The sequence below is a fragment of the Amphiprion ocellaris genome, chromosome 7 (genome assembly GCF_022539595.1).
Source record: "Amphiprion ocellaris isolate individual 3 ecotype Okinawa chromosome 7, ASM2253959v1, whole genome shotgun sequence".
Taxonomy (NCBI): domain Eukaryota; kingdom Metazoa; phylum Chordata; class Actinopteri; family Pomacentridae; genus Amphiprion; species Amphiprion ocellaris.
Window position 1 is genome coordinate 26,193,377 of NC_072772.1, and position 24,157 is coordinate 26,217,533.

Below are 24,157 nucleotides of genomic sequence, written 5' to 3' on the forward strand. Positions count from 1 at the left end.
ACATGCCATCCCATCTGGTCTGCATTTAGTTGGACCATCATTTATTTTTTAACAGGACATTGACCCCAAACACACCTCCAGGCTGTGGAAGGACTATTTGACCAAGAAGGAGAGTGATGGAAGTGCTGCCTCAGATGACCTGGCCTCCACAGTCACCTGACCTAAATCCAATCCAGATGGTTTGGGATGAGATGGACCGTGGAGTGAGGGCAAAAGGGCCAACAAGTGCTCAGTATCTCTGGGAACTCCTTCAAGACTATTGGAAAACCATTCCAGGAGACCACCTCAGGTAGCTCATGCCAAGAGTGTGCAAAGCTGTGATCGAAACAAAATTGACTTTCAAGAGCCTAAAATATAAAACATTCAGATTTTTTAAATACTTTTTTGTTTACAGCATAATTCCATATGTGTTCTTTCATCGTTTTGATGTCTTCAGTATTAATCTATAATGTTGAAAATAATTTTAAATAACACCACTGAATGAAGAGGCGTGTCCAAACTTTTGACTGGCACTGTAGGTATAATATGATTAAGTCCTCCTGATACCATGCATAATGAAATAAGAAATGTTTTCATCAATTTCTAAATTGAAATATTCCATTTCCCTTTCAAAGTGCAGTATCCAAGTCAGTATGTTACTCCTTTTTATTTTTACGGAAACATTCAACATAAACATGCAATATGACATTTGAACATAAATATAATAGCAAACAACTTGCTGCTATACAAAGACATAGTGGAGTAATGGTGTCCTGAGTGGATAATGAAGTCACGTGCCTCCGTTCTAAAAGGCATCATTGTTACACGCTCACAGCTATAATACAACAAGACTCTGCCACTCACCTTATTTGTCGTAATGAATCAATCTTGACTCTGTCATAGCCTCCATAGTCAACATATCTAATCTCCACCTCCTTAGTTTCTTTATAGAAGGTGATGACTTGAGCTCTCCACCAGGCTCCTTCCACTGCTGGAGCAGCACAGATCACACCAACTGGACAGACAAAAGACAAAAGAGCCAAGTCTTTCCCTCTAATTGCAGTGAGATAAAGTCCTGCTGACTTTAATGCAAGCATAATGTTTCAAAATTTATTTTAAATACCGGAGGATCGATAAGAAAGTAAGAGGAAAGTAAGAAGATTGTTGTGTTACACATTCTGTCTGCTCACCATAAGACATGTATCTGACATGTATGTGTTCATGATGCACTTCAGCTTTCTAGATCTAAAACAGAGTTCTGTCTGTCGCAGCCTGTAGTTCAGACAGACAGAACTCCTGGTGTCTGAGGGGCGGAGCCTCTCCATCACTCACCTGCAGCTCTGTGCAGCACAAACAGGTGATTAACGTTCAGTAGTCTGATTAAAGGTCACGACAGCTGATGCACAAAATGTTTGTTGCCACAAAAGGAACATGTTGTTTGCATGTCAGAGCAGAAAGTGTGGAAACTTTCAGTAAAAGTTCATCACATACAGACGGAGAAACGCTCCGTATGACTGCTGAGCTCATAGTTCATCCCTCCATAAGCAGGTTATGTTTGCTAGCAGCCTGAACACAGAGTTAACTAAACTATGTGAACATGGGCTACTGGATGAAAGGTAGCATTTGCCAACTGTGTGTTAAACTGTCTGTGTCCATAAATTCAGTCTGAAAGTCAGAGCATCATCTGAACTGTTGTTCAGTACTGAGCAGCAGGATGATTTGAGGGCTGCAGACAAATTCTGACTTTATTTTCACTGTTTCTCTGACTGAATGTTGGTGTTGGTGGTAGAAGTACTTCAACTGTTTTCTTCACTAAGCTATTAAAATCACACAGTAAAAATACTGTATACAGTATAAAGTCCTACTTTCTTTTTATGCTCAAAAGTGAAGAGTGGAACAGGTTTTACCAGCACAATGTACTGACATTTACTGAATATCTGTTCAAGGTGGAGCTTTAAATTGTCATTTAATGCTGGACAGTATAATGAAACAGAGTGCAGATTATTTTATTTTGTGAGTAAAACCCATGACACTGTCCACAGTACTCTGACCATCTTTTAATTTAAATACAGTAAGTATGAGAAAATTAAGTAGTCTTTATTCTGTTCTTAATTTGCTTACCGTAGTTTTTTCTCTTTAAAAATACAAAGCAAACCAACAAAAACAATCAATAAAGTACTGGACCTATATCAGTTAAAGCAGTATTACTGTTAAAATTGTAGTGATAGCCCTCCCTATCTAAATTACTTACCCCTCAGGGTGTAAGACAAGAAAAGACTAAAAACCTGTGATTACAACACCAGGTGTTGAGAGAGTACATTTTTTACCTTTATCCTGCAGTTTTTTAATGCATATTGTGGGATCTCTTCTGTCAGAGTAAGGACAGTATCATTGATCCCCAGCTAATACAGAAAATCTATTTATGTTAAAAGACTGTTTACCAGATACACTGACTTTTATAGGTCTAAGTGAAATAGTAATCTGGATAGGCATTAAGTTTGTCTTGTTTATACAAACAGAAAAGAGTATAATAACATTTTCTTGATTTTACTTTATTTTCAGAAGAAAATATCTAATAAAATAAAAATTGAAATTCAAAAATGTATATTTGAAATTTTCCTCATCAACCAACAGCTAGTACGCCCCATAAGAAACCTCTGTTCTGATTGTTCATTTAATTTAAGGCATCATTTAAAGGTCTACAAGACAAAGAATAACAGAAACTGCAGCCATTTAAGTAGTATTTGCAGAGCAAACAAGGTTACCTTCAGCGGGTGAGGGAAGAGCAGGTGTGCCCGGCTGGGAGTAGCACAGGAACATCTGCTGGTCAAGGCTTCGCAGAGCATGGTAGGTGGGGTGAGTGTGCTGCTGGACAAAGATGTGACCAGCTGACACAATGTTCACCACTATCACTTCCACGGTCACTCCACTGGGTAGCAGGAGCTGAGACGATATGTACAACATAACGTTTTAGTCTTACGGTAAACAGCTTCCATAATCCAATCTTGAGTCAAATTACTTAAAGCTAGTACCACACATTTCTTGGGTAATTCAGAGCCCAATATCATTGTTAACTGTGCCCATACATCACCACAATGTTTTCTCATTTTCAAACGTTCCCAAAATACAAGAGTGTATCCCACATTTTTTGTTTTACACATCCTCCCGCATTAGTTATGCTGATGATTATCTACTTTGTAGGAATAAGGACCATATTATTCCAAGCTTTCATACAGCAGCCAACTGTATATTGTAGCAGCTAAAAACCACTTTCAACATACTAAAGCCCATCCTTACCCAGGAGGTCATGGGAAGTGATGGCAACGTGAGTGGGGGAGGTGGAGGTGCATACAGATTGGTCAAGTCCAGGTCTTTAAACTTCTTTCCAATCAGTGACAAAGCTTTGTCAACCTGCTGCTGCGTACCTGGATAGAGATCAAACACAAGTCAAAGTTTTACCTGTGGCACAAATCAGCACTAGCATGCTTCTATGTCTCTCTTGCAGTAAGAATCTGGACTCTTACATCAATCTGTTCCCTCTCTAAACCATTTGAAAAGACATTAAATAGGACTGTTTAATCATTGTCAAAAGCATGTGAACATTTTCATTGGTTTCAGTGGGGCACCTGACATTAAGCAGGTCTGTGTGTTGTGTTTTTTCAAGCACATGCATTTTACATTACATTGCAAATCAGTTATTGTTGACTTTGTGACATACTGCAACTGATTCCTCTGCACCTCATGACGCTGAGTTCTGGCTGGCAGTTCCATTACTCTGTACTACTTTGCCCGGTGTTTTCACTTATAGGCACATAAGACTGATTTAGTGCAGTTTTGGCGTTCCATTTTACCGTCATATTTTGGGAAAAGCCGAGAACTGCACCTATTAGTAACATTTGTCATGCCATATGGTAATAATGAATTACAAAGTGCCTTTTTGGATATTTTAATGTCCTTTATGCACATTATTGATTTATGGTCATGGTGTATACTTGTATTTGCTGACTTGCAGTGCTCTGGCTGTTTCCTGCTGTCACACAGTAGCACTCCATGGCATTTCAAATGCCAGTTGTAAACATTACTGATGGGTAAGTAAAACCATGTGGAGCATTTAGTCACTTTCTTTGGCGAAGGATCCGCGTATTGTTGCATTTAGGAGTGGTAGGCCAGTTGGGCCCAGGAGTTACAAATGCACTGCTGATCAGTCATTAAAAAACCCAACAGTTGCCCCTGCTGGTAGCTCCACATCCACTGTCCATACATATTCTCCGTCTATTGCACTAGCCTCCTGTGGGAGCGGAACTGGAGCTGGTCAGCATATCATGTTGTGGTTTTTTTTTTTTTTTTTTTTTTTTTTTTTTTTTAAAAACATTTGTTATTCATCACAGTGTATCCATAGCCCACATTTACCGAAACATTAAAAAGCGCAGTGAATAACTTTTGGGTGCACCTCAATGTGCTAGTGCACCAGAGGAACCAATGTAAAAACATAGTCTAGAGCCTTGTTGAGACATGTGGGGACATGCTTATCCAGACTCACCCTCTATGTGACAGATCTGAAACTCTTGTGTGTAAGGCAGAGTGGAGATGTAGATCTTTGCACCAGAATTCTGCTTCAGAAAACTCACGTATCTCCCCTGCTTTCCTATCAGCCGCCCTACAAGATGCTGGTACAGGAAGACACAGAAAAGACAATAATATGTCAACAGTTCTTTGAACAAAACGAGATCCAGATCCACAGTCTAGACTTTGATAAACAGAACAACAACAAATGAACACACTCACAGAGATGCTTCTGGACACTATGCCAGCACCTTGAGAGCAGCACACACTACATGTGTGTGCTGTTTCTGCCTGAATCTTACAGCCTGCTGTTATGTGCTGTACTGTCTCAGGTGCCTCTTTGCACAACCTACATTTGGGGTTCTGTCTGGTGTGGTAGACTCTATCTTCTATTGATCTTGTGGGACTTGTCCGTCATCTTCCTCCTCATTATCGGGTTTCTGCTGCCTGAGGATTTCACGTAGCAGGTTGTAACTGGTGGCCAGGTTTCTGATGTATTCCGAGATCTTGTTTAATCCTGGATAATGGCTCTGATGCTCACTAGTCCTTGGACTCCCTTCTTCAACTTTGTGTAGTCTCACGGTGCTGGACTTGAAGTGAAACCCTCCATGCATCGTGAGGAGCTTCATGTCTCAAGAGGCCAGTGTCCTTCATCTCTTTCTTTGGCCAGGTTACCGGTACTATACAGGTAAGGTACATGATCACCAGCAGGGTGTGCATATATTGATGGCTCATACCTGTTTTGGTTCATTCAACTGACTTTTCACAACCTGTCTCACTATGTAGGTATTTGGCTGTGGCTAACGTCCTTGCAGTCACCTCATGACTTCCATTTGCTCGTGGGACACAAAAGTATTTGTAGCTGTCCTGAGCATCTGCTACGTTGCGTTCTGGAAGTTCAGCACCTACAGTGGTGATCATCTTGTCTCTCTTTGATATCATCCGACTACACTTGTACAGTCCGAATGACATTTCGAAGTTGTTGGTGTAAATTCTGGTATTATAGATCAGTGAGTAAAGATCTTGCTCATTTCTAGTGTACAGCTCAATGTAATCCATGCAGAGGATGTGTGTGATGGTTGTTTTACTGAGGTACTTTTTCAATTAACCTTGGCAAATGGAGTTACAGGTATTTAGTGTAGTTATTATCTTCAACCGAAAGTTCACTGCCCTTGTGCTACGGTTCTATGTTGCTTGTGGTTGTTGTGGACTGGAACGCAATTATCCCAATTATGATATCTCCCCCAGTGACCTGCCGTTGTAGCTCAGCCTTGCCGGAGCACCTTTGTTGTATCTCGTCAATCTCTAGCTGTGATAGCAGTTTGCATTTATGGACATTTGCAACACTGAGCCAAGCATGAAAAGTATCCACAGGTCACACATTCTCTACATGTATCCCATATCACTGTTTAATAATTGAATGCATCGATGATCCAGATTAGGCAATATATTCAAATCATATTTTACAACAATGAATGCATCACTAATGGTAGAAAATTTTCGAAGCAGATTTTTCATGCTCCAGTATTGCTTTTAAATTATGTGATTGATTAATGGCCAAAAACTAAGCCATTAATCTTGGCCTAATCTTGATCAGCAGTCACAGACACAGTTCCATTTGCAGAGTGGCTCTCATCAAAAGTCAAGACAGGAGTTCCACCATAAGATCAAACTGGAAAACATCATGCAATATCATTTACATCTGCCATAACATAAGAGAGAAAAATATGGTGCAAAAGTGATGATTATATAACTATATATTTAATACTTCTGTACATAAGATACAACTTTTAGATAACTGCATTGTGAGAAAGGAAGAGGCTAGAATTACTCTATTTTTTATTGGCACAAATGTACAGACCATTTACAGACACATAAAACCTGCTGACAAATATATAGCATAGGTGCGACTTTTAAAACATGCTCAGCATATTTTCATCACCAGCTGGTCAGACAATTTTAGAAAATACTACTGAAACAAGAAGATAAAGTGCATGTACTGAGAACTATTTTCAGTGGCCATTTATGGAGAATGAAATCAAGTGTACGATTTTAGCCATGATAATCTATAGCGACTGGGAAATGTCCAGTAAGCTGTGACAGAAGTGGTCACCTACCAGCTTAAAGCTGAAAGAGATTATAGGAAAAGGTGCAAGTTGAAGTGTAGGTGATCTTAGAATCCAGCTGCAGACTTTGCCTTTCTTAGTGTTTCCCTCTGTATGACTAACAGTACATGGGACACAGTGCCAGTCTATGCCTTCGGTCTTTGGAGTTGGACCTAACTTTGTGAACATTACGTGACTTGACTGGGTCAGCGCTGCTTAGTAGCATCAGTGTTTACAACCAGTGCCTACACTGGTACAACCACTAGGTGTCACTGGTGTCATAAACATTTATAAAACTTAGGCAATAAACTCCTAACCTGAAACCAAAGACTGCTACCAATATTGCTATACTTTTTTAAAATATAAATTACAATTAGTATACATTTCGCATTTGTATTGTACTTCATGAAGAAATGTCTCTGGCTTACATCAAATACTTGCATTTTACTTGGATGTAAGCACAAGACATTAAGACATTCCACTGACAATAGGTATGAAAACATTGAAATGATTTCTCAGGTGAGGAATTGTGTAGTGTAAGAGACTGAGATCAGTTCACATGCATATGGCACAATTTAACTTGTCATTTTAGTTGTCCTGACTCACCTTTGGCACCTCAACCTCCCAGATAATGAGCTCAGAGCTTGAGGAGGCAGTGTGGTTGCTCTGGTTCTCCCCAGCACCCATAGTGCAGCCGCTGTCCACTGAGTCCATACTGTTCACATCAGATCCTAGACACAGACACACAAAATCGTCACCATTTCAAGCAGTACTCACATATAAAGCAAGTACTGATGTTTCAGGTTCCAGAGAGCTGTACTACGAAGCAAGACTGACATAGGCAGGCTTTCTTTGTGTTGACTCAACAAAAACTAAAACCCAAGTCAGAGAGTATCATTATTTAAACATGATATTGTAGTGAGGTGCATTTAGGTCTGATACTGCCCCATAATGCAGGATATCACTTTCATTTTTGTCCAAATCACAATACATACTAGTAGAAAAATCAATGTTCTAATCTGTGTTTTAACAGCTACAGTACCAGCAGGGTAAACAGACTTGACAGCAAATCTGGACCAAACATAAAAACATACAATTTCTGCATCACCAACTAAATACATGTAGGTTTCCATGGCAACACGATCTGTACAGCATGTGCTACTTTAACTACACAGCTTCATTCAGTGGTTCCAGTAACATACACCTCAACAGGTTTGCAGATATATTTCCTCAGCTGAGAATCTGTATTGTTAAGAGAATTGTTAGGAAATGATTTGTTTAAAGGGACACGCTTCTCCCAGCCCATTTAAATCCTCAACTCATGAGCAAAACTCCGGACTAGGTTAGCCCCCCAGCATGTGAGATCTTGCAGGTTAAAAAAGATCCACCTTTATGATGCTGAAAACTCTGACTTTAAGTTCAACATATCTTGCTAACCCACTAATCTCGCTTCTTAGTACAACGCTCATTTCTCATTCTGAGCAATTTGTTGCTGTGATGCACAGCTACCAGTGGTATCAAAACAGATTTGATCACTTGACATTTCTTACATGTGAATGTGGACAACATCTCCATACCGTATGAGAAAAGCAACACTTCAATTGACTATCTTTTGTCCATGGGTAGGTTTCAGAATGGGTACAAGAATGGGGCTGGATGACATGGAGAAAGACGCAAAACCAGGATGTCCCTCAAAAACAAGAACTGATGCCAACATCCAGAAGTTCATGGAAATGGTGTGGAGTGATTGCAGAATCAGAATGATGCCTGAGCAACTGAGATTGAATAGGGAGTCGGTCAGGACCATCTTATTGGATGACTGGGACACATGGGTTTTCTTTGGTCTGGGTGATGCCGTCATCTTCCACTGAAGGCTGTGCTGCTTGGTCTTGGGCATGTGCAGGAAAACCCAGGCCTCTTAAGCAGCGATAATTTGTGCAGAAACTTTGGGTTGCTGCTCCAAAACATCCCAAGACACATCCACACTGTCAGTCTTTTGTTCATTGGCGTGCAAAATCTTATGCATGCCCAGATTATCCAATAAGATGGTAAAAAGAAAGTGAAAGGAAAGACAACAGGTCAACTGAAGTGTTGCATTTGCCATAGTGTGGAGATATTAGGCATGCTATGATGTACTTCATTACTGTGTAGCTGTTGAATTGCGTGATCAGCAATCATTGTTTCGTTCCTTTTTTTGTCACAGCTCATAGACTGTATTTTTAAGATCACATGCCACCTGCGAACATTTAAGAAATAATTTTGTATCACCAATTCAAGCAACCACTTACGTTCTTCATTATCCATTTAATATTACTGAAAGCAAATTAGTGTTCGCATGCCTTCCTCTGCAAGTTGTCGTTAACTTTTTGTTCCCACAATCAAAAAGTTACAAAGCTTTCCATCTGCTTCCAATAGCATGGTCATTTAGTTTTTAAAATGACCAATTCTGAAGGGAGGTGCTATTCATGCTACTGGCAGTCAAATACAGTACATTATAGAATAAATACCTTTTACTGATGGTGACAGTGGTTACAGAGATGGTTTAAGAAAATGTTTGGGCAAATCCACATAATTTGTTACAAAGTAAATCAAGGTTCTGGCAAACTCAATGTTACAAAACTATGCTAGCAAAAACCAACAGCCTAATTCTGAGTCATTTATCATGATTGCCTTTATTATTGGTATTGCAGTTTCCTCCTTTATTCTTGCCTTTCATGAATCATACATGCTGCACTTGCATCATTTACACTGGGAAAAGGCTTGGAGATCTGGAGTTTGCAGATGGTTTGGCAACAAAAAATTCTTTACTTCAGTGACTTGAGGGGAAAAAGGCAGGACGTGACAATTCCCCTGATTTAAAATTTCAAGTGGGACTCGAGATGCTTATCTCGCAGGAGGAGGCAGTTTTATTTTTGCTGGGGGTGGGCGCAGGTGGTCAAAAAATAAATTTTGTAAAATTCTGTAATTAAAATTTTGCTGAACACAACAATGAGCATGTATCTCTTCATTAATACTGCGTAGTCAAATAACATGTTTTCTCTGCAGACTGAAGAAGGCAAGGTAGAACTCTACCTTGTGGCCAATGTTTGCAGGTGCAGGCAACAGTGGTTCACCTACATCATCGGAACGAGGTGGTAATTGTGAGAAATCCAGCAGGAACAGGCTTAAGAGAACAGTCTACACTGTATGACAGTAATGTCTGATAAAGCAGTTTTACTTTGCTCTGTGTACAGAGACAGTCACAAAGTGGATTTCAGCAGTGTTCAAAATTAAAGTTAGAACATTTTAAGATCTTTTAATACCACATTGAACACAATTCATTGCCTGCACCAGCACATGATTTGACAGTTATTTGAGAACTGATATTTCCAAAGTAATAAACAGATACTCGTTTTGTCACCTGTCTGTTCTCTGAGGCTGTCACACATGATGAACAACTGCTGATTGATCAGACACTACAATTTATCAATGTTCCCTAAACACCTCACAAGCAGGCTATGGTACATGCTACCTAAGTAGCAGCCGTGCACTGAGAAGTGCCAACACAAATTACTTTGAAAAGAGTGAAATGAGGCTAATGTCTTCTAAATGTCAGATTTACCCACCATGTTATGTACAAGGACAGTTTTCTATGAACAGAGCCTTTTAACAATACACCAGTCGGTCATGTTCACTTAATTGTGGCAAACCAAAATTGTTAACACTGTTAATATTTGTTGAATTTTGCCGTCCTAGCCCTGCTTTAACCATCTTAATGGGATATATTGGACCACTTTTCCTTCTTTACAGAGCCGAAATCTCTGTGCCTGCATCTGCACTCTATCATCAAGTGTGTCTGAGTAAGGTCTTCTTCCTCATACAGTCTGGAGTCCTGATATTCATTAATATTGAACTGTGATACCTAACACGCACGCACGCACGCACGCACGCACGCACGCACGCACGCACGCACGCACGCACGCACGCACGCACGCACGCACGCACGCACGCACGCACGCACACACACACACACACACACACACACACACACACACATAGCGAGAGAGAGAGAGAGAACAGCAGACAAACCGATCAATCTCACATAAAAGAGGAGAGCGTCCCGATTCAATCACCCCAAATCCATTCTACACACCCAGTCAAAGTCACCCCCACCAATGAACAAGTCCAGTCACAAATGTCATATTGGCCTTAAAAATCCAAAACTCACTACTCTCAGCAACCCTTTTTACACCAACGCCCAGAATAAATAGATGTCTCACCTCCAGACTGGTCTGTCTCCACTTCACATGTTCCATGAGCTCCATTCCTTAGGCCCATTCCATTGAGCCTTTTTATCTCACACACTGTGGCCACTGTATGCTCTTCGGTTTCACCCAAAACCGTCACCTCTGTAATGTTCTCAACCAATGACTGAGGCTGTGTGGCTTCTCTTGCTGACAAGTCTGTAACCTGGATCTCATCAACTTGGTTGTCAAACATGCTGTTGTGGTGGTCCTCGCTGATGATGCCATCCTCAGAGTGGCACGTGCTGCAGGCCGAGTCCTCGGTTAGTGTGGTGGGTTCGTCACATTTCAGTTTAATGTTTAGCACAGGAACACTTTGTGCCGATTGTTGTGATGGAGTTGGCCAGTGGCCTCTCTGTGGATTATATGTCTGATGAACTCTGTGACTGACCTCAATAGGCTCCCATACTGGAGCTGAGGAGCATCCATTAGGTACTCCTTGCTCTTCTTTATCCGATGCGTCTTTACACTCACAGCCTACCTGAGAGGAGCTTGTCAAGAGATGGTGATGCTGTTGTTTCACTGTCACTGGATCCTGTTGAAAGCATACACTGCTGCCAGTCAGCAGCATGCTGCTGTTGCAGCTAGGCTGGCTGTTGTTCGTGATCTGGCAGCGAGTGACGCCAAGGACCTCTTGGGCGGCTGCAGAGATGACATCAGTTATGAGTCCAGCTGCCAGAAGCTCCAAATCCTGCTCCTCTTCAGTGTTATTGTGTGCCAGGATGTCCTGTGAGGTCACTGATGTGATAGTGGAATCTTGGATGGTGGTCAGAGCAGTGGAGGTCAAAGCAATGGCAGTAGGTGTGCTTGTTGCAATGTGTTGGTGTAAATTCTGTGCCGAAGGGGGTGTCTCCGGAGACTCAGCCTCTGATGGGATTACACTCTGCACTCTAGCTGGGGTAAGTGCACAAACAACCATCTCATTTTGTGTATTAATAGTGCTGTGGTGCTTTGCAACTTCCCCCTCTGGCTCTGGCCTCTCTGCATCAGAAAGGTATGCTGTTGTAGGGGAGGAGCTGGTGATCTTGGTGGACTGGCAGGGTAAGATGAGCTCTTCTATTGTGACTTCTGGAGCAGCAGCTGATTTTTTGTCTGGGCGTTTCTCTAGCTCTGTTACCAAGTCAGGCGATGAGCTTCTCTCTGGTTCTTTATGGCCTTTCAGTGATACTGGGGGGCTGCCGTCCTTATCACTTGTTGGTAGAGTGGAATCTGAGGGTTTATAGACTTTCTCTTGTCTTATTCTGCCAAGGTGAGGGGCACCTTCTTCAGATCTTTGTTCCAGTGAAGGTGTTGCTTTAGTGTCCTGGACATGGGTCTGTGAAATATTTCCCTGTTCTGTTCTCTGGTTACTGACCTTTGGAAGTCTTGGGGCAGGGCTTTCTGTGTCGTTTGTGGTGGGCGTGGTGCCTTTTTCAACCAAACCATTGCTACCTTCTGTAGAAGATGTTCTAAGGCCCATAGCAGTTAGAGGCCCTTCTGGGCTGTCATGGCTGATGAGCCGCTCTTTCTTCCGTGAGATGTACCACCACCACCCAATCAGTGCAAGGACTCCAGGCAGTGTGTAGGACATAACAGAGCGAAACCTCAGCGGCATTTCCTCAGGACACTATCAGCTACACCTGAAAGTTAGACACACAAAAACACACACACATTAGTTCAGATATATTTCATGCTGATTATAACTTATGGGAAGTGTGTGAAAACTGGCCTAGATCTGCTTGTTGACTGTAGCCCATTTCAAAGATGAACCCTCATGTTGTCTTAAGATCCTGTACACTCCCCTTGTCCTGAGGGTCAAAAATGATCCGCCTCCACTGAGCCTCTAAAATACAGCAGTGTAATTGAATTTTCAACCAAAAATCTATTTTACATGAAGAAACAACCTGTCCTGCATCACACACTTTGTGAATGTCTGGGATTTTTGCTCTTCAGAGAGCAGAAAGACTGTATTTAGTAAGTGGACACCACTCGTTTTTATTACATCACACATGTCATACCCGTTTCCTTTACTAAAATAGAGGTTTATTTTCACTACTGTTGTTGCTAAAGGTACAGCAGAGGTGTAAACAGTATTTGTTTAGCAAGAGATAATCCTACATCCTAAGTAAGTACCAGAAAATGTACAGAAAGTACCTTTAAATGCATTTTTGAAGGGAAACAACAGTTTAATGTATACTGTACAATGGAATGGAAAACTACAAAACTCAATCACGGAATACTAGTCTTCTTGCATCTTTTGAATCATTGCTCCCACCCACAAGGTGCATAACCTACAACAATAAAAAGGACAAAATAATAGATGCAAAATAAAAATATGAAGAGCACATTAAACTCTAGTTAGCACATGTAAGACCGTATGCCAGTGTGTATGCATGGCAGGGCTGGGTATCGATTTGAATTTCCCAAAACGATTCGATTCACAAGGGCCCGATTCGATTCGATTCACGATTTTCAATTCGATTCACTTTTGATTGATTTTTTTTTTCAGTTAAGGATATCACACAGTACCAATTTTACTTGGATATGGAAGACATTCAATGCTGCAAACAGTAGAAACTACAGCTTTATCTGGTGCATTAGTAAAAATATGAATATTTGCATTAAGAATTTAACCTAATGCAGTTATATTAATCGTGTTTTATTTAACATGACCAGAGCAGAACAAAAATGCAATAACTTAATTCAAAGGACAGGGCTGGCTGTGTAAATAAAGTGGCAACAGACACACTGCAAACTTAAGACATTCACATTCCTTTGACTCTTACAAAGGTTTTGTGCTAATGTTTTAGTGGCTTCAAAACAAATCTAACTGTATCATACGAGACACAACCATAAAAGTAAATAAATAATTGTAAATAAAAACAACCAGAAAATAGAACTATTCTGAATTATCTTATAGTGCAATAAATCAGTTCTTTGGTAAATATAAGAAAATATCTTTAAATTCCTGTGAACAGTAAACTTCAAGAAAAAAGCAAGATGCAGAAAAAGCCTTTAAGCCCTTAACAAAATGCTAAGTAAAATTCTATTTTGTTTTTGAAGCATTTTCATCCAGAACTCTGAACTCTCCCTTGTGTCTTATTTTGGTCACTGCATTTACAGAATCAAACAACATTGTGCAAAAAACATTTGAAAAGGGCATTACAAAATGGCAATAGAGTACTCATATTTTTGGAACATAAAACCTTGTAAACCTTGGGACATGAAACTCAAACTGTCCATGAAACTTGACATGTGTGTGTTTTCACACTCAAATGTCAACTTGTAAATTTTTCTGCAAGAACAGAAGCTGATCTACATGTTGCGAAGTGAGGCAGCTCCTTTTTGCTGTAACAATATCGCCAGCAGCTGAGAACACTCTTTTGGATGGGACACTGGTGCCAGGTACACATAGGTACCGCTTTGCTTGACGAGCCAAGAGGGGATACGCCCCAGCATGCACCTTCCACCAGTGCAATGGATTTTCAGAAAGTGGAATGTGTGTTCCTTCCCTGTATCTATTCACTTCTTCCTGTGCCTTGTCAGTGAGAGTTTTGAGTGATGCAGCGTCATTTTGCTTGTAAACTGATCCAAGAAGAAACATCAGTGCAGAAGATTTTTTCTGCTTCTTTTGCGGGCAAGGCTCCTCCTCAACAGGCTCAAGAGAACTGTCACTCTGCTGTACAGGAGCAGTTTCCTCAGCTGTATCGACAGCGGATTTTTCCTGTTCAAAGATAAAACATCCAGGAATTAACTTGATTGTAAAATCCATTAGGCACTCACTGTGGAAGTCAACTGCTAAAAATTATTGCCAGTACAAAAAAATAGGCTTTTTAATCTAAAATAAAATACTGCTGTGCACAAGAACTGTCAGTACTGAGGTGTAATCAGTTATGTATACTTCTGTACTTGTCATGTAACTTACATTTGATGCCTCTGCCTCCACTTGCTCCCCAACAGCAGCTTCAGCCTTCAGCCTGTTGAATGTGTGGTCTTGGGCAACATCGGACAAGAAAGGGAGGGCCTTGAAGCGAGGATCTAATGCTGATGATAAATACAGCTTGTCCATCAGGGCTGCATATCTTAAAAAGATTACACATATTTAAATTACATTCATAATGGCATGGATATTGTTAATATATTAATGTATAATTACATTACATACATACATACACAGAAAGAAAGACACCTAGGCATACCTTGAATTTAAGTTGTCATATGCAGCAGTCTTGAGCTCTTTTATCACTGTGGAGTCACTGGGGGCGCAGGTCATCCGGTCCAGGAGCTGTGCATGCAGAGGTGCAATAACTGATAGAGTTGGCGACTTTTCCTCAGACATGACCAGTGTGGCTGCTTTCAGTGGCTGCAGAGATTTCACCACATCTTCAGCAACTGATATGTCAGCCTCCGTCAGGGTGCAGGGATCTTTTTCGTTCCTGTGTACTTCAGGTGACAGCAGAGCTGCTGAGACGGCTGGTTGCTGCTCCAGAAAGCGGTCCAGCATTTCCAACGAGCTGTTCCAGCGAGTGACCACGTCAATCACCAGCTTATGTAGAGGCAGGCCCAGTAACTTTTGCTTCTCTTTCAGCTTGTGGCTTGCTGTAGTGCTACGATGAAAAAAAGATGCGATGCGCCGAACTCTACCGAGCAGGCGCGTCGCAGCTGGGACTTTGAGCGCTGCTTGTGAAGCTAAATTAAGTATGTGTGCGAAACAGCCAACGTGCAACAGGTCCATTATTTCCACCGCACGGACAATATTCGCAGCATTGTCCGTTACGATGGCTGGTTCTTTGTCAGCTCCCATTCTCTAATTGCTTCACACAAAAGGTCACGTAAATTAGTCGCGGTGTGGCTGGTTTCAAATGCTCTAGTCTGTAGGACGTGCCACATTAGATTCCACTCATTGTCGATGTAGTGAGCAGTAATGGTTAAGTATGATTCCGTTGCTCTGGATGTCCAACAGTCACAGGTAAGGGCAACTCTCTGCTGACTTAAGTGATGTTCCAATGTCATTTTACACATCTGCATACATGTTTGGAATTGTAACTTCACTGAACTGTTTGCGTGTGGGTATGATGTAGCGTGGCTCCATTGTCTTCATAGGGCAGCGTAAACCGTCATTTTCGACTGCGCAGTATGGTTGAATGCTCTTGCAGATGTATGTAGTGACAGCCTTTGTTATTTTCTGGGCTCGCAGAGAGTTTGCTGGTAACTTAACTTCAAATGCCTTGTCGAGCTGGATTTGTTTCGGGGCCGTTGAGTTTCTGGGTGGTGCCTTGTTAAATGGTTTCGAAGATTCGTTGTGTTTCTGCAATACTTCACCTCCACGCTGCAAATCTTGCATACGGCTTTGCTCTTTTCCAGTTCATTGCCGTCTTTGTGGTTTTTAAATCCAAAATATTTCCAGACATCTGCCTTCAAGTTTTTTGTTGGTGCCTTCAGTGCCTCCGCCATGATGTTTTGTGCCGCTACGGACGCTACTCGCGCGCGAGATCACATGACACTATGGGGAAAAAGACGTATTAAATAGATCGATTCAAGGTTTTTATGAATCGATATCGGGCTATTAAAAGGAGAATCGATTCAAAATCGATTAATCAATTTTGTAAACCCAGCCGTAGTGCATGGACTTTGCGAATGTATTTGCCTTATGTGTAGCACACAGTATTTTTTTTACAGTCCTTCTTGGTATTCTTGGATGTGTGAAAAAATCTGATCTATGACTTGCTGAGGACTGAAACCTGCAGTCATAGTAAAGAGAGAAGTAGTGGTGCTGTCATCTGCAGAACCTTTCTAGCCTCTGAACACATCCCCCATTAGTAAACGATGCTTTCAACACGTTTAATTTGTTTGAAATGATTAAATCTTGAGATTTGTTGTGGATGGGTGATGAGCACCTGCATGAGAATGTTTTAGTTTTTCTGAGATCAATCAGCAGCATACTTAAGCTCAGTTTCTGTGTATATGTGTGTGTGTCTGTGCGCTTGCACATTTTGTCTGTGAACTTGAGTTGTGTGGGGTCATGGATGGGCAATGATGCACGTACACGCAGTTTACCTGAGATCAATCAGTAGCACGCATAACCTAAATTTTTCAGTGTTTGTGAGTGTGTGTATAAGTGTGTGTCTGCGTATGTCGTGGTTTTAGAGGTGTGTGTGATGTGGCTCTGTGTTTCAGTCCAGTGGTTCCCAACCTGCGGTGCGCCCCCCCCCCAGAGATCTCTGAGAGACACTGGTGCTGGGGTGCAGCTTATAGGGGGGGGCTCCAAGCCAAACAGATTGGGAACCACTGTTTTAGTCCACTGTGACTGTGATTTATAACTGCCGGGTCAAAAATGACCCGAAGACAATCTTTGTACCCTGTTGATGTACAGCTTTGATGAAAATAAAAACAAAAACAATGTTTCACTTTTTCTAATGCTGGGTTCACTTTAAGAAAAGTCATCGAATTTCAAGTTGAAAAATGATCATTTACGGAGTTTTCTATGCTATTAAACATAGTGGCCAGATCATTTCTGACCCAAAGACAACACCAGGGTTAAGTTTAATTTTACCCTAATACCGGGAAATATGCCAGATCCCAATGCACCCCAAAAAAGACTTGAGATATGAAATGTATTAAATCATCAACCAGATCTTTTGAGATCTATTCCGTCTGCCCGAATGAATGTGCAGAGGGTAAGACAATTAAGGACAATTAAAGAACCTGAAAGTGAGATTATGGAGCACACACACAAACATTTTTGACAGACTAGGATAAAAAAACTAGGATAGTCCACAGTGGGGATGTCCTGTTCAGCTGTTCTGCCTGAGATCACAAATCAAAAACCTCCAAAAAACAATATACGGCAATAATGTGTATGATATACAACATTTAGATAATTCTACAGAAAGCACAGGATTTTTGGTGGTTCTAGAACTTCCTTCCTACTGTGTTTGGGCTCCATCAATGGAAAACATGTTCAAATCCAAGCATCTCCAAAGCCTGGCAGGAATTACTTCAATTAAATCTCTTAATGACGAACTATCCAATCACAACTGCAAAGGAGAGTCTAGCAGAACTACAGCAGTTTTCTGCTAAACCTCTCCACAGGGTTCTTTTAAGATTCTCCTAACAAGGCTATCGCTGGTAAGATAGTGACATGTTAATTCAAGGATATGCAGCCTAGTTGTCTGACATCTCTCAGGAAAACGTACAGCTTACACTACAGGGCAAGGAGGGTGTTGTCAATACACTACATGTGTTGCGATTAAACAAATATATGCTGGAGTGATTTCCTTCCAACGTGCCATTTTAAAAAAAAAAAGTGACAATCCAATTGTCTTACAGGTGCTGAATCCCTATGAACACAATGTTTAGAGTTTGAACTACTGCTTACATTGCCAATTACATTTCCAACTGGGTGGTTCATATGTAAAACTCCCACACTGATTACTAAATGGTATTATGGAAAATGTTCAACTAGAAAGCTAAACGCTCTCATCTCAAAGTCAATTATAGACATAAAGGAATGAAACTTGGCAAAACACAGAATGCAGACTGGGTACAAAATGATTAGTTCATGTTTAGGAAATCAGCCCCAACTGGGGACACTAGAACAGCCTTCAGCATACCCAGCTCCTGCTGTGGCAACTCCATGTCTATGTTAAAAAAAGGCCATGTGCACATGCCTTTCCTTAACAGACCTGGCAAAGCCCGCCTCTGCCTAGAGGAATGCATCACAAGGGGTGGATGCGACAATCATTTCCTGCTATGCTTCTAGACACAGCTCTCATTGGTAGCTGCACAGTGTCAGTGTGTCAGAAAGAAGGCACTATTGGACTTCTGACCTCTATGGCTGCTGCCTCTACCATCTGCTTTAGGTAAACAGGCCCTCGGCAGGCCAGCAGCGGTGATATACTTCGACTATTAACCGCAGAAAAGGCTGCTTTACAGATATCCATTTATGTGTGGGAGCTGGAACTGCTACTTTCACCGAAAGAGACACAAAGTAGAAAACTCCCTGATGTCCGATTCCTGTAATGGTATAGCTGGTTGAAATGCATTTCTGACAGTTCTCCATGAATTGGATAACCAGTAAGGACTCTCCTTCAAGAATGTGAGCATTCTGGCTCAAGGGTGCATACAAATGTATTGAGGCTGCAGCCTTTGTCTTAAATAATGCATAATAGTGAAGACTCATTCCCCAAAAATGTAAGAAAATCTACACCAAACACACATCAGCATAATGACTGGATGAGCTGACTGCTATTTAGTACATTTAAGTGCATAAAATTGGTGGACTATTTGCAATGGATGAAACTTTGCAGACTAATTTTCTGTGCATTTCTTCCAAATATAACCCTATAAACACTTTTGGTGCTTGAAATGTATATATTTGATGCAACAATCTTAATCAGTAACATTAGTATAGTATAGTTTATGGCGGGCCTGAAAGATTGAGTCACTGCAGTCAGGTGTTCTATTTTAGCATTAAGTTGAGGACTACACAAATTAGTGACATGTTCATACTAATTTAACCATTGACCTTAGCAAAGATAACAGTGAATTACAAAGTGTCTGTCTGTCTGAACAAGTACCTAGCAGATACTAACAAATGAACTCAAAACCTCCAACATGTCATCAGGATCATAGTTAAATGGGGCACGCACAGCACAATATGGCATTGGGCCAACTTTACACAATACTGGTTTACAGCTAAAGTATGGCTATATGTGGTATGAAATTAACTTTGTCACGTGATCAAAAACAGGGCTTTGTTTAAACTGAGTTCTCAGGAGAGCAGATGTGGGCTTACCCTTCAACTTATGTGCATTAAATGAGCATTCACAATTGAGAAGTACAGTGACAGGGTGAGGGAATCCTACAACCCCCAATTTAGTAAAAAATCTCTTTATAAGAATGTTAGAAATAAAACTAGTAAGTCAAGTTTTCATTGTTTCATTCAATATACAATAAAGTTGTTGTCAAATTGAACCACTTAACTCTTTATACACGGACATCTGATCTAAAGCAGAAAGAAGCTGATAAGCCTGTATGTGTGCTTATGAAATGGTGGCCCACATGACATTCACCTTGAACAAGGTTGCAATAGAAATTACAAGCAGTGAAACAACTCTGAAGACTTCCTTATGAATCAGACTGCTGTTCAGTGGTACTTTTCTAAACCCTAAAGTCAGGATTCAGACTGTGACCTTGATGGTTCAAATCTGGGAGTAATCAGGCTTTATTCATGTTACAAACCTTACAATGTGCTGAGCAAAGCAACCTAAGTGCACAAAGGATAAAGCACTATCTTAGTGTACCTCTAATGTCAATGACACACATACACTCTGTCCAACTGTCACATACATGAAATCTACTGGTAATCTATGCTCTTCATTATTCTGTACATTTCACAATTTAAATTCCCTATCTCCATCTATATTGGCAAATGTATGTGCTTGATCAAACTGCTCAATCTGCAGAATTCCTCTCAGTCTTTAAGAAAACACTAAAAAACAGCTCTTCACTGCACACCTTTGCACTTGACAGACTGCAAAAAGAAAAATAAATTTAAAAAACATATTACGTCTGGGCTGCACAGTGGTCTAGTGGTTAGCACTTTTGCCTTGCAGCAAGAAGATCCCTGGTTCGCGTCCCGGCTTTCCCGGGATCTTTCTGCATGGAGTTTGCATGTTCTCCCTGTGCATGCGTGGGTTTTCTCCGGGTACTCCGGCTTCCTCCCACAGTCCAAAAATATGCTGAGGTTAATTGATCATTCTAAATTGCCCATAGGTGTGAATGTGAGAGTGATTGTTTGTATGTGGCCCTGTGACAGACTGGCGACCTGTCTAGGGTGTCCCCTGCCTTCGCCCGAGTCAGCTGGGATAGACTCCAGCCGCCCCCCGCGACCCTAATGAGGATTAAGCGGTGTATAGATAATGGATGGAATGGATGGATATTACATCTGCACTGCCTGTAGACACCACTGTCCTACTATCACACTTGAACTTCTTTCATGACTCTTATTCAGGTTGTTTTCTCCTGACTAGATCCTTGCTTTTGTTGTGTCTATTCTCAGATGCGCATCTGCAAAATGAAATAGTAGAACTGATCACACAACAGAACATATTTAACATTACATCAATAAGGACAAATACTAGTTTGTTAAATGTGACCTATGAAACAATCTAGGACTGGAGAGTATTCCTGCAAAACTTTTTGTTCTCACTGTTTCCTGATAGATGGTGGAAATTGTTGATGTGGAAATTTTAGAACCATTAACACGAATGTAGTCTGTAAGCAATATGGGAGCAACTCTGCTACAGGTCTGGTCAAACTTATCATGCCTTAACAGTAGCTATAACAACAGGCTATTTCTTCAGTTTAGCTGATAGAGAAACGAAGACAAACGAAATTATTATTATTATTACAACCCCATGATATGAAGAGAAGTTGCACACTGACCCACTGGGTTGTCTAGTGTACTGCAGGGCCATAAAAGCAACTTTTAGCGAGGACTTAGCTAATGCCAGACCATTTCAGCAGCTACGTGCTAATAATAGCTCCACAGAGACTGTGTGGCTCACAATGAATAATCCCGTGAGTAGCTCAATACTAGCTGGACGGAGAAACGATCTTTCTTCCATCAGCACACAAACGGCTATTAGCTGGCTAGCAAGTCCCAAGGCCACACAGAGGAGCTCCACACAAAAAGGTGGCTCTTTAACGTCCCCTTGCCGTGGTGTAGGGAGGATATGAGCTCTGTGCATGCCAAAATAAGTTCCAACACGTTTAGCCTCTTCATTCCCGCTACTCGTTTTACCTTCGTAACATTATGCCTAAATACACAACCACTGCTGAAAAACTGTGAGCCTTAGTCAACACAGTACAAAACATATTTGACAAAAAACACTGGAGGGCGGTTTACGTTAGCAGGCAAAGATTACGTTTTATAGAAGCTGAAACTTAATATGTCCCGCTCGGTGCGTATTTTTTTCTTTTCACAGATCGTCCACAAGAGAACTTCTGTCAAGCTCTAAACTGCACAACGTCCAGGCAGAAATATGGGAAATGCTAAATGACAGACGTATATATGGAGTTTGGTGTAACATCGTCCGGACCAGAGGTGATTGTGACCTAACGCTAACACTACTGGGAATAAAGCATGGCTGGTTAGGAGGCCGCACTGCAAGACACAAAGTATGAAGTTAGCTGGCTAGCCCAACACAGTGATTATGACGCTAACTGTATATGAAAACAGCCCACAATGAAAACGTCCATGTAGCTAATCGCACATCCCCTCCGCTGCATTATTTCTGGACCGTGACCGTGGGCTGGTTACATCATTAAAGCCTGTTTAACGCCACTTCAGAGTTTCATTTCACCGACTGACCATCGTGTTAAGCCACAACATTGAAGGCAACAAACGAGCAGTTTTAAACGGAACTAATGCCCCAACGAGGGCATGTGTCTGACTGACAGGGGGTTAAAGGACATTTTTAGCCAAACACTGCTACTGTTCTGCATGGGCCTCAGACCTTCACGCTAGCTTACTCGCCGGCCTGGCGAAAATGATAGCCAGCTGCATTCAACTGCTGACAGCCAGTAGGTAAAGACACTGCAGCCGGCTGTGAACCTTCGGGCAGGCCGAAAGAAATACGTGTCTGGGGTAATTTAAGTTGCAAAACATGGACAGAGGCTAGCTGCACTGCTGTGACTGTGGAGTTAATGGAAAATGTGTAGGCTAGTTGTTCAATGACATGAGAACACTGCTTCCAGTCAGTGGCACAAAGAGCAATAGACAGTTTGCAAAGGAATGTGAAAATGTCACTAGAATTGTTTTTTTCTTGCACAATACGCGAGTGCTGAGCTCTGTGAATGGATTTCAACGAAGTCACGCTGTGTGTACAGGATGCAGAAGGCTACAGGCTAGTACGCTCTTTCACCTTAGTTCAGAAATGGGCTTTTTTTCCCCCCGCGTTTTGTACTTACAATAATTTCGGATCCTCTGTGCCGCCACGGTGAGAGCAGTATTGAAACGTGACTTTTTCAAACGTGTCCCGGTAGAAAGTCAGACTCTCCTCTCCACGTGTTGACCGACTAGCATCAGTCTAAAAAAAACACACAGACTAAACAGCTGGTCAAATATCGCGATACTTACTCGTCCGAGCCGCCTGTAGTCTCGTATCAAGTTCGAATGCAGTAAAGGTCCCGGTTCTGACGTGCATCCCAATTTATATCCCAAATAAACATCTCATGTTTGAATAAACAGCTAGGTCACTTTTTCTAATCAGACACGACCGCAGTCTTTCTGCAGATTAGACAAAGTACAATTTCTGTGTCACTTCAACGAGCACGAGTCTAACCTGATAATCATATTACCAGAGAGGCTGGTTAAACATAAAGAAATAAGCACTTTCTGGGATCGCTGTAATATGTTTCATATTAAGCGTAATTTCTTAAGCCAGAACAGGACACTCAGAAACACTGTTACAGAGTTGATTTTTTGACTCAATTGGGTTTTCTCAACATGTAAATAAACCAACTCATAGTTTTAATCATACCCTTGACCTCGTTCTGACTTATGGCATAGAAATCAAACAGTTAACAGTATTTCCCCGGAACCCTCTTCTTTCTGACCATTTTATGATAACATTTCAATTTACAACAATAGATTGTATAGGAGTTAAGAATAAATATCATTACAGTAGATGTCTGTCTCACAATTCGGTGACTAAATTTAAGGAAATAATACCCTCTCTGTTTAGTCCAGCACCACTTACTGATATAATGGAAGGGAAATATTATAATTTTACCCCCACAGAAGTGGATTATATTGTTAATAATGCTGCAGCCTCACTGCGTACAACACTTGATAGTGTTGCACCTGTAAAAAAGAAAGTTCTATCTCAGAGAGGACCTGCTCCTTGGTATAATTCCCAGCTGCGGACTTTAAAGCAGGCGTCCCGAAAGCTGGAAAGGAAGTGGTACTCCACTAATTTAGAGGAAGTTTATGTAGCTTGGAAAAATAGTCTAGTAATTTATAAAAAAGCTCTTCGTAATGCCAGGACAACATATTATTCATCTTTAATAGAGGAAAACAAGAACAACCCCAGGTTTCTCTTCAGCACTGTAGCCAGGCTGACAAAGAGTCAGAGCTCTGTTGAAACTTGTATTCCTTTAGCTTTGAGCAGTAACAACTTCATGAGCTTCTTTACAAATAAAATTATTACGATTAGAGAAAAAATTAATCTGGCCCTTCCT

At 41.2% G+C, this 24,157-nt stretch overlaps 1 protein-coding gene across 1 annotated transcript in view; it reads right to left on the reverse strand.

Annotated features, from left to right (window-relative positions):
• Positions 1-23,023, reverse strand: part of akap1b (A kinase (PRKA) anchor protein 1b) — a 40,362-nt gene extending 17,339 nt beyond the window's left edge. The window contains exons 1-7 of the mRNA XM_023283806.3: positions 22,886-23,023; positions 10,907-12,549; positions 7,254-7,378; positions 4,520-4,646; positions 3,277-3,404; positions 2,745-2,922; positions 844-994 (exon numbers count right to left, since the gene is read on the reverse strand). Coding sequence (XP_023139574.1) covers positions 844-994; positions 2,745-2,922; positions 3,277-3,404; positions 4,520-4,646; positions 7,254-7,378; positions 10,907-12,524 — 2,327 coding nt within the window. The 5' untranslated portion in view covers positions 12,525-12,549; positions 22,886-23,023. The remainder of the gene's footprint in view (positions 1-843; positions 995-2,744; positions 2,923-3,276; positions 3,405-4,519; positions 4,647-7,253; positions 7,379-10,906; positions 12,550-22,885) is intronic.
• Positions 23,024-24,157: the final 1,134 nt, after the last annotated feature.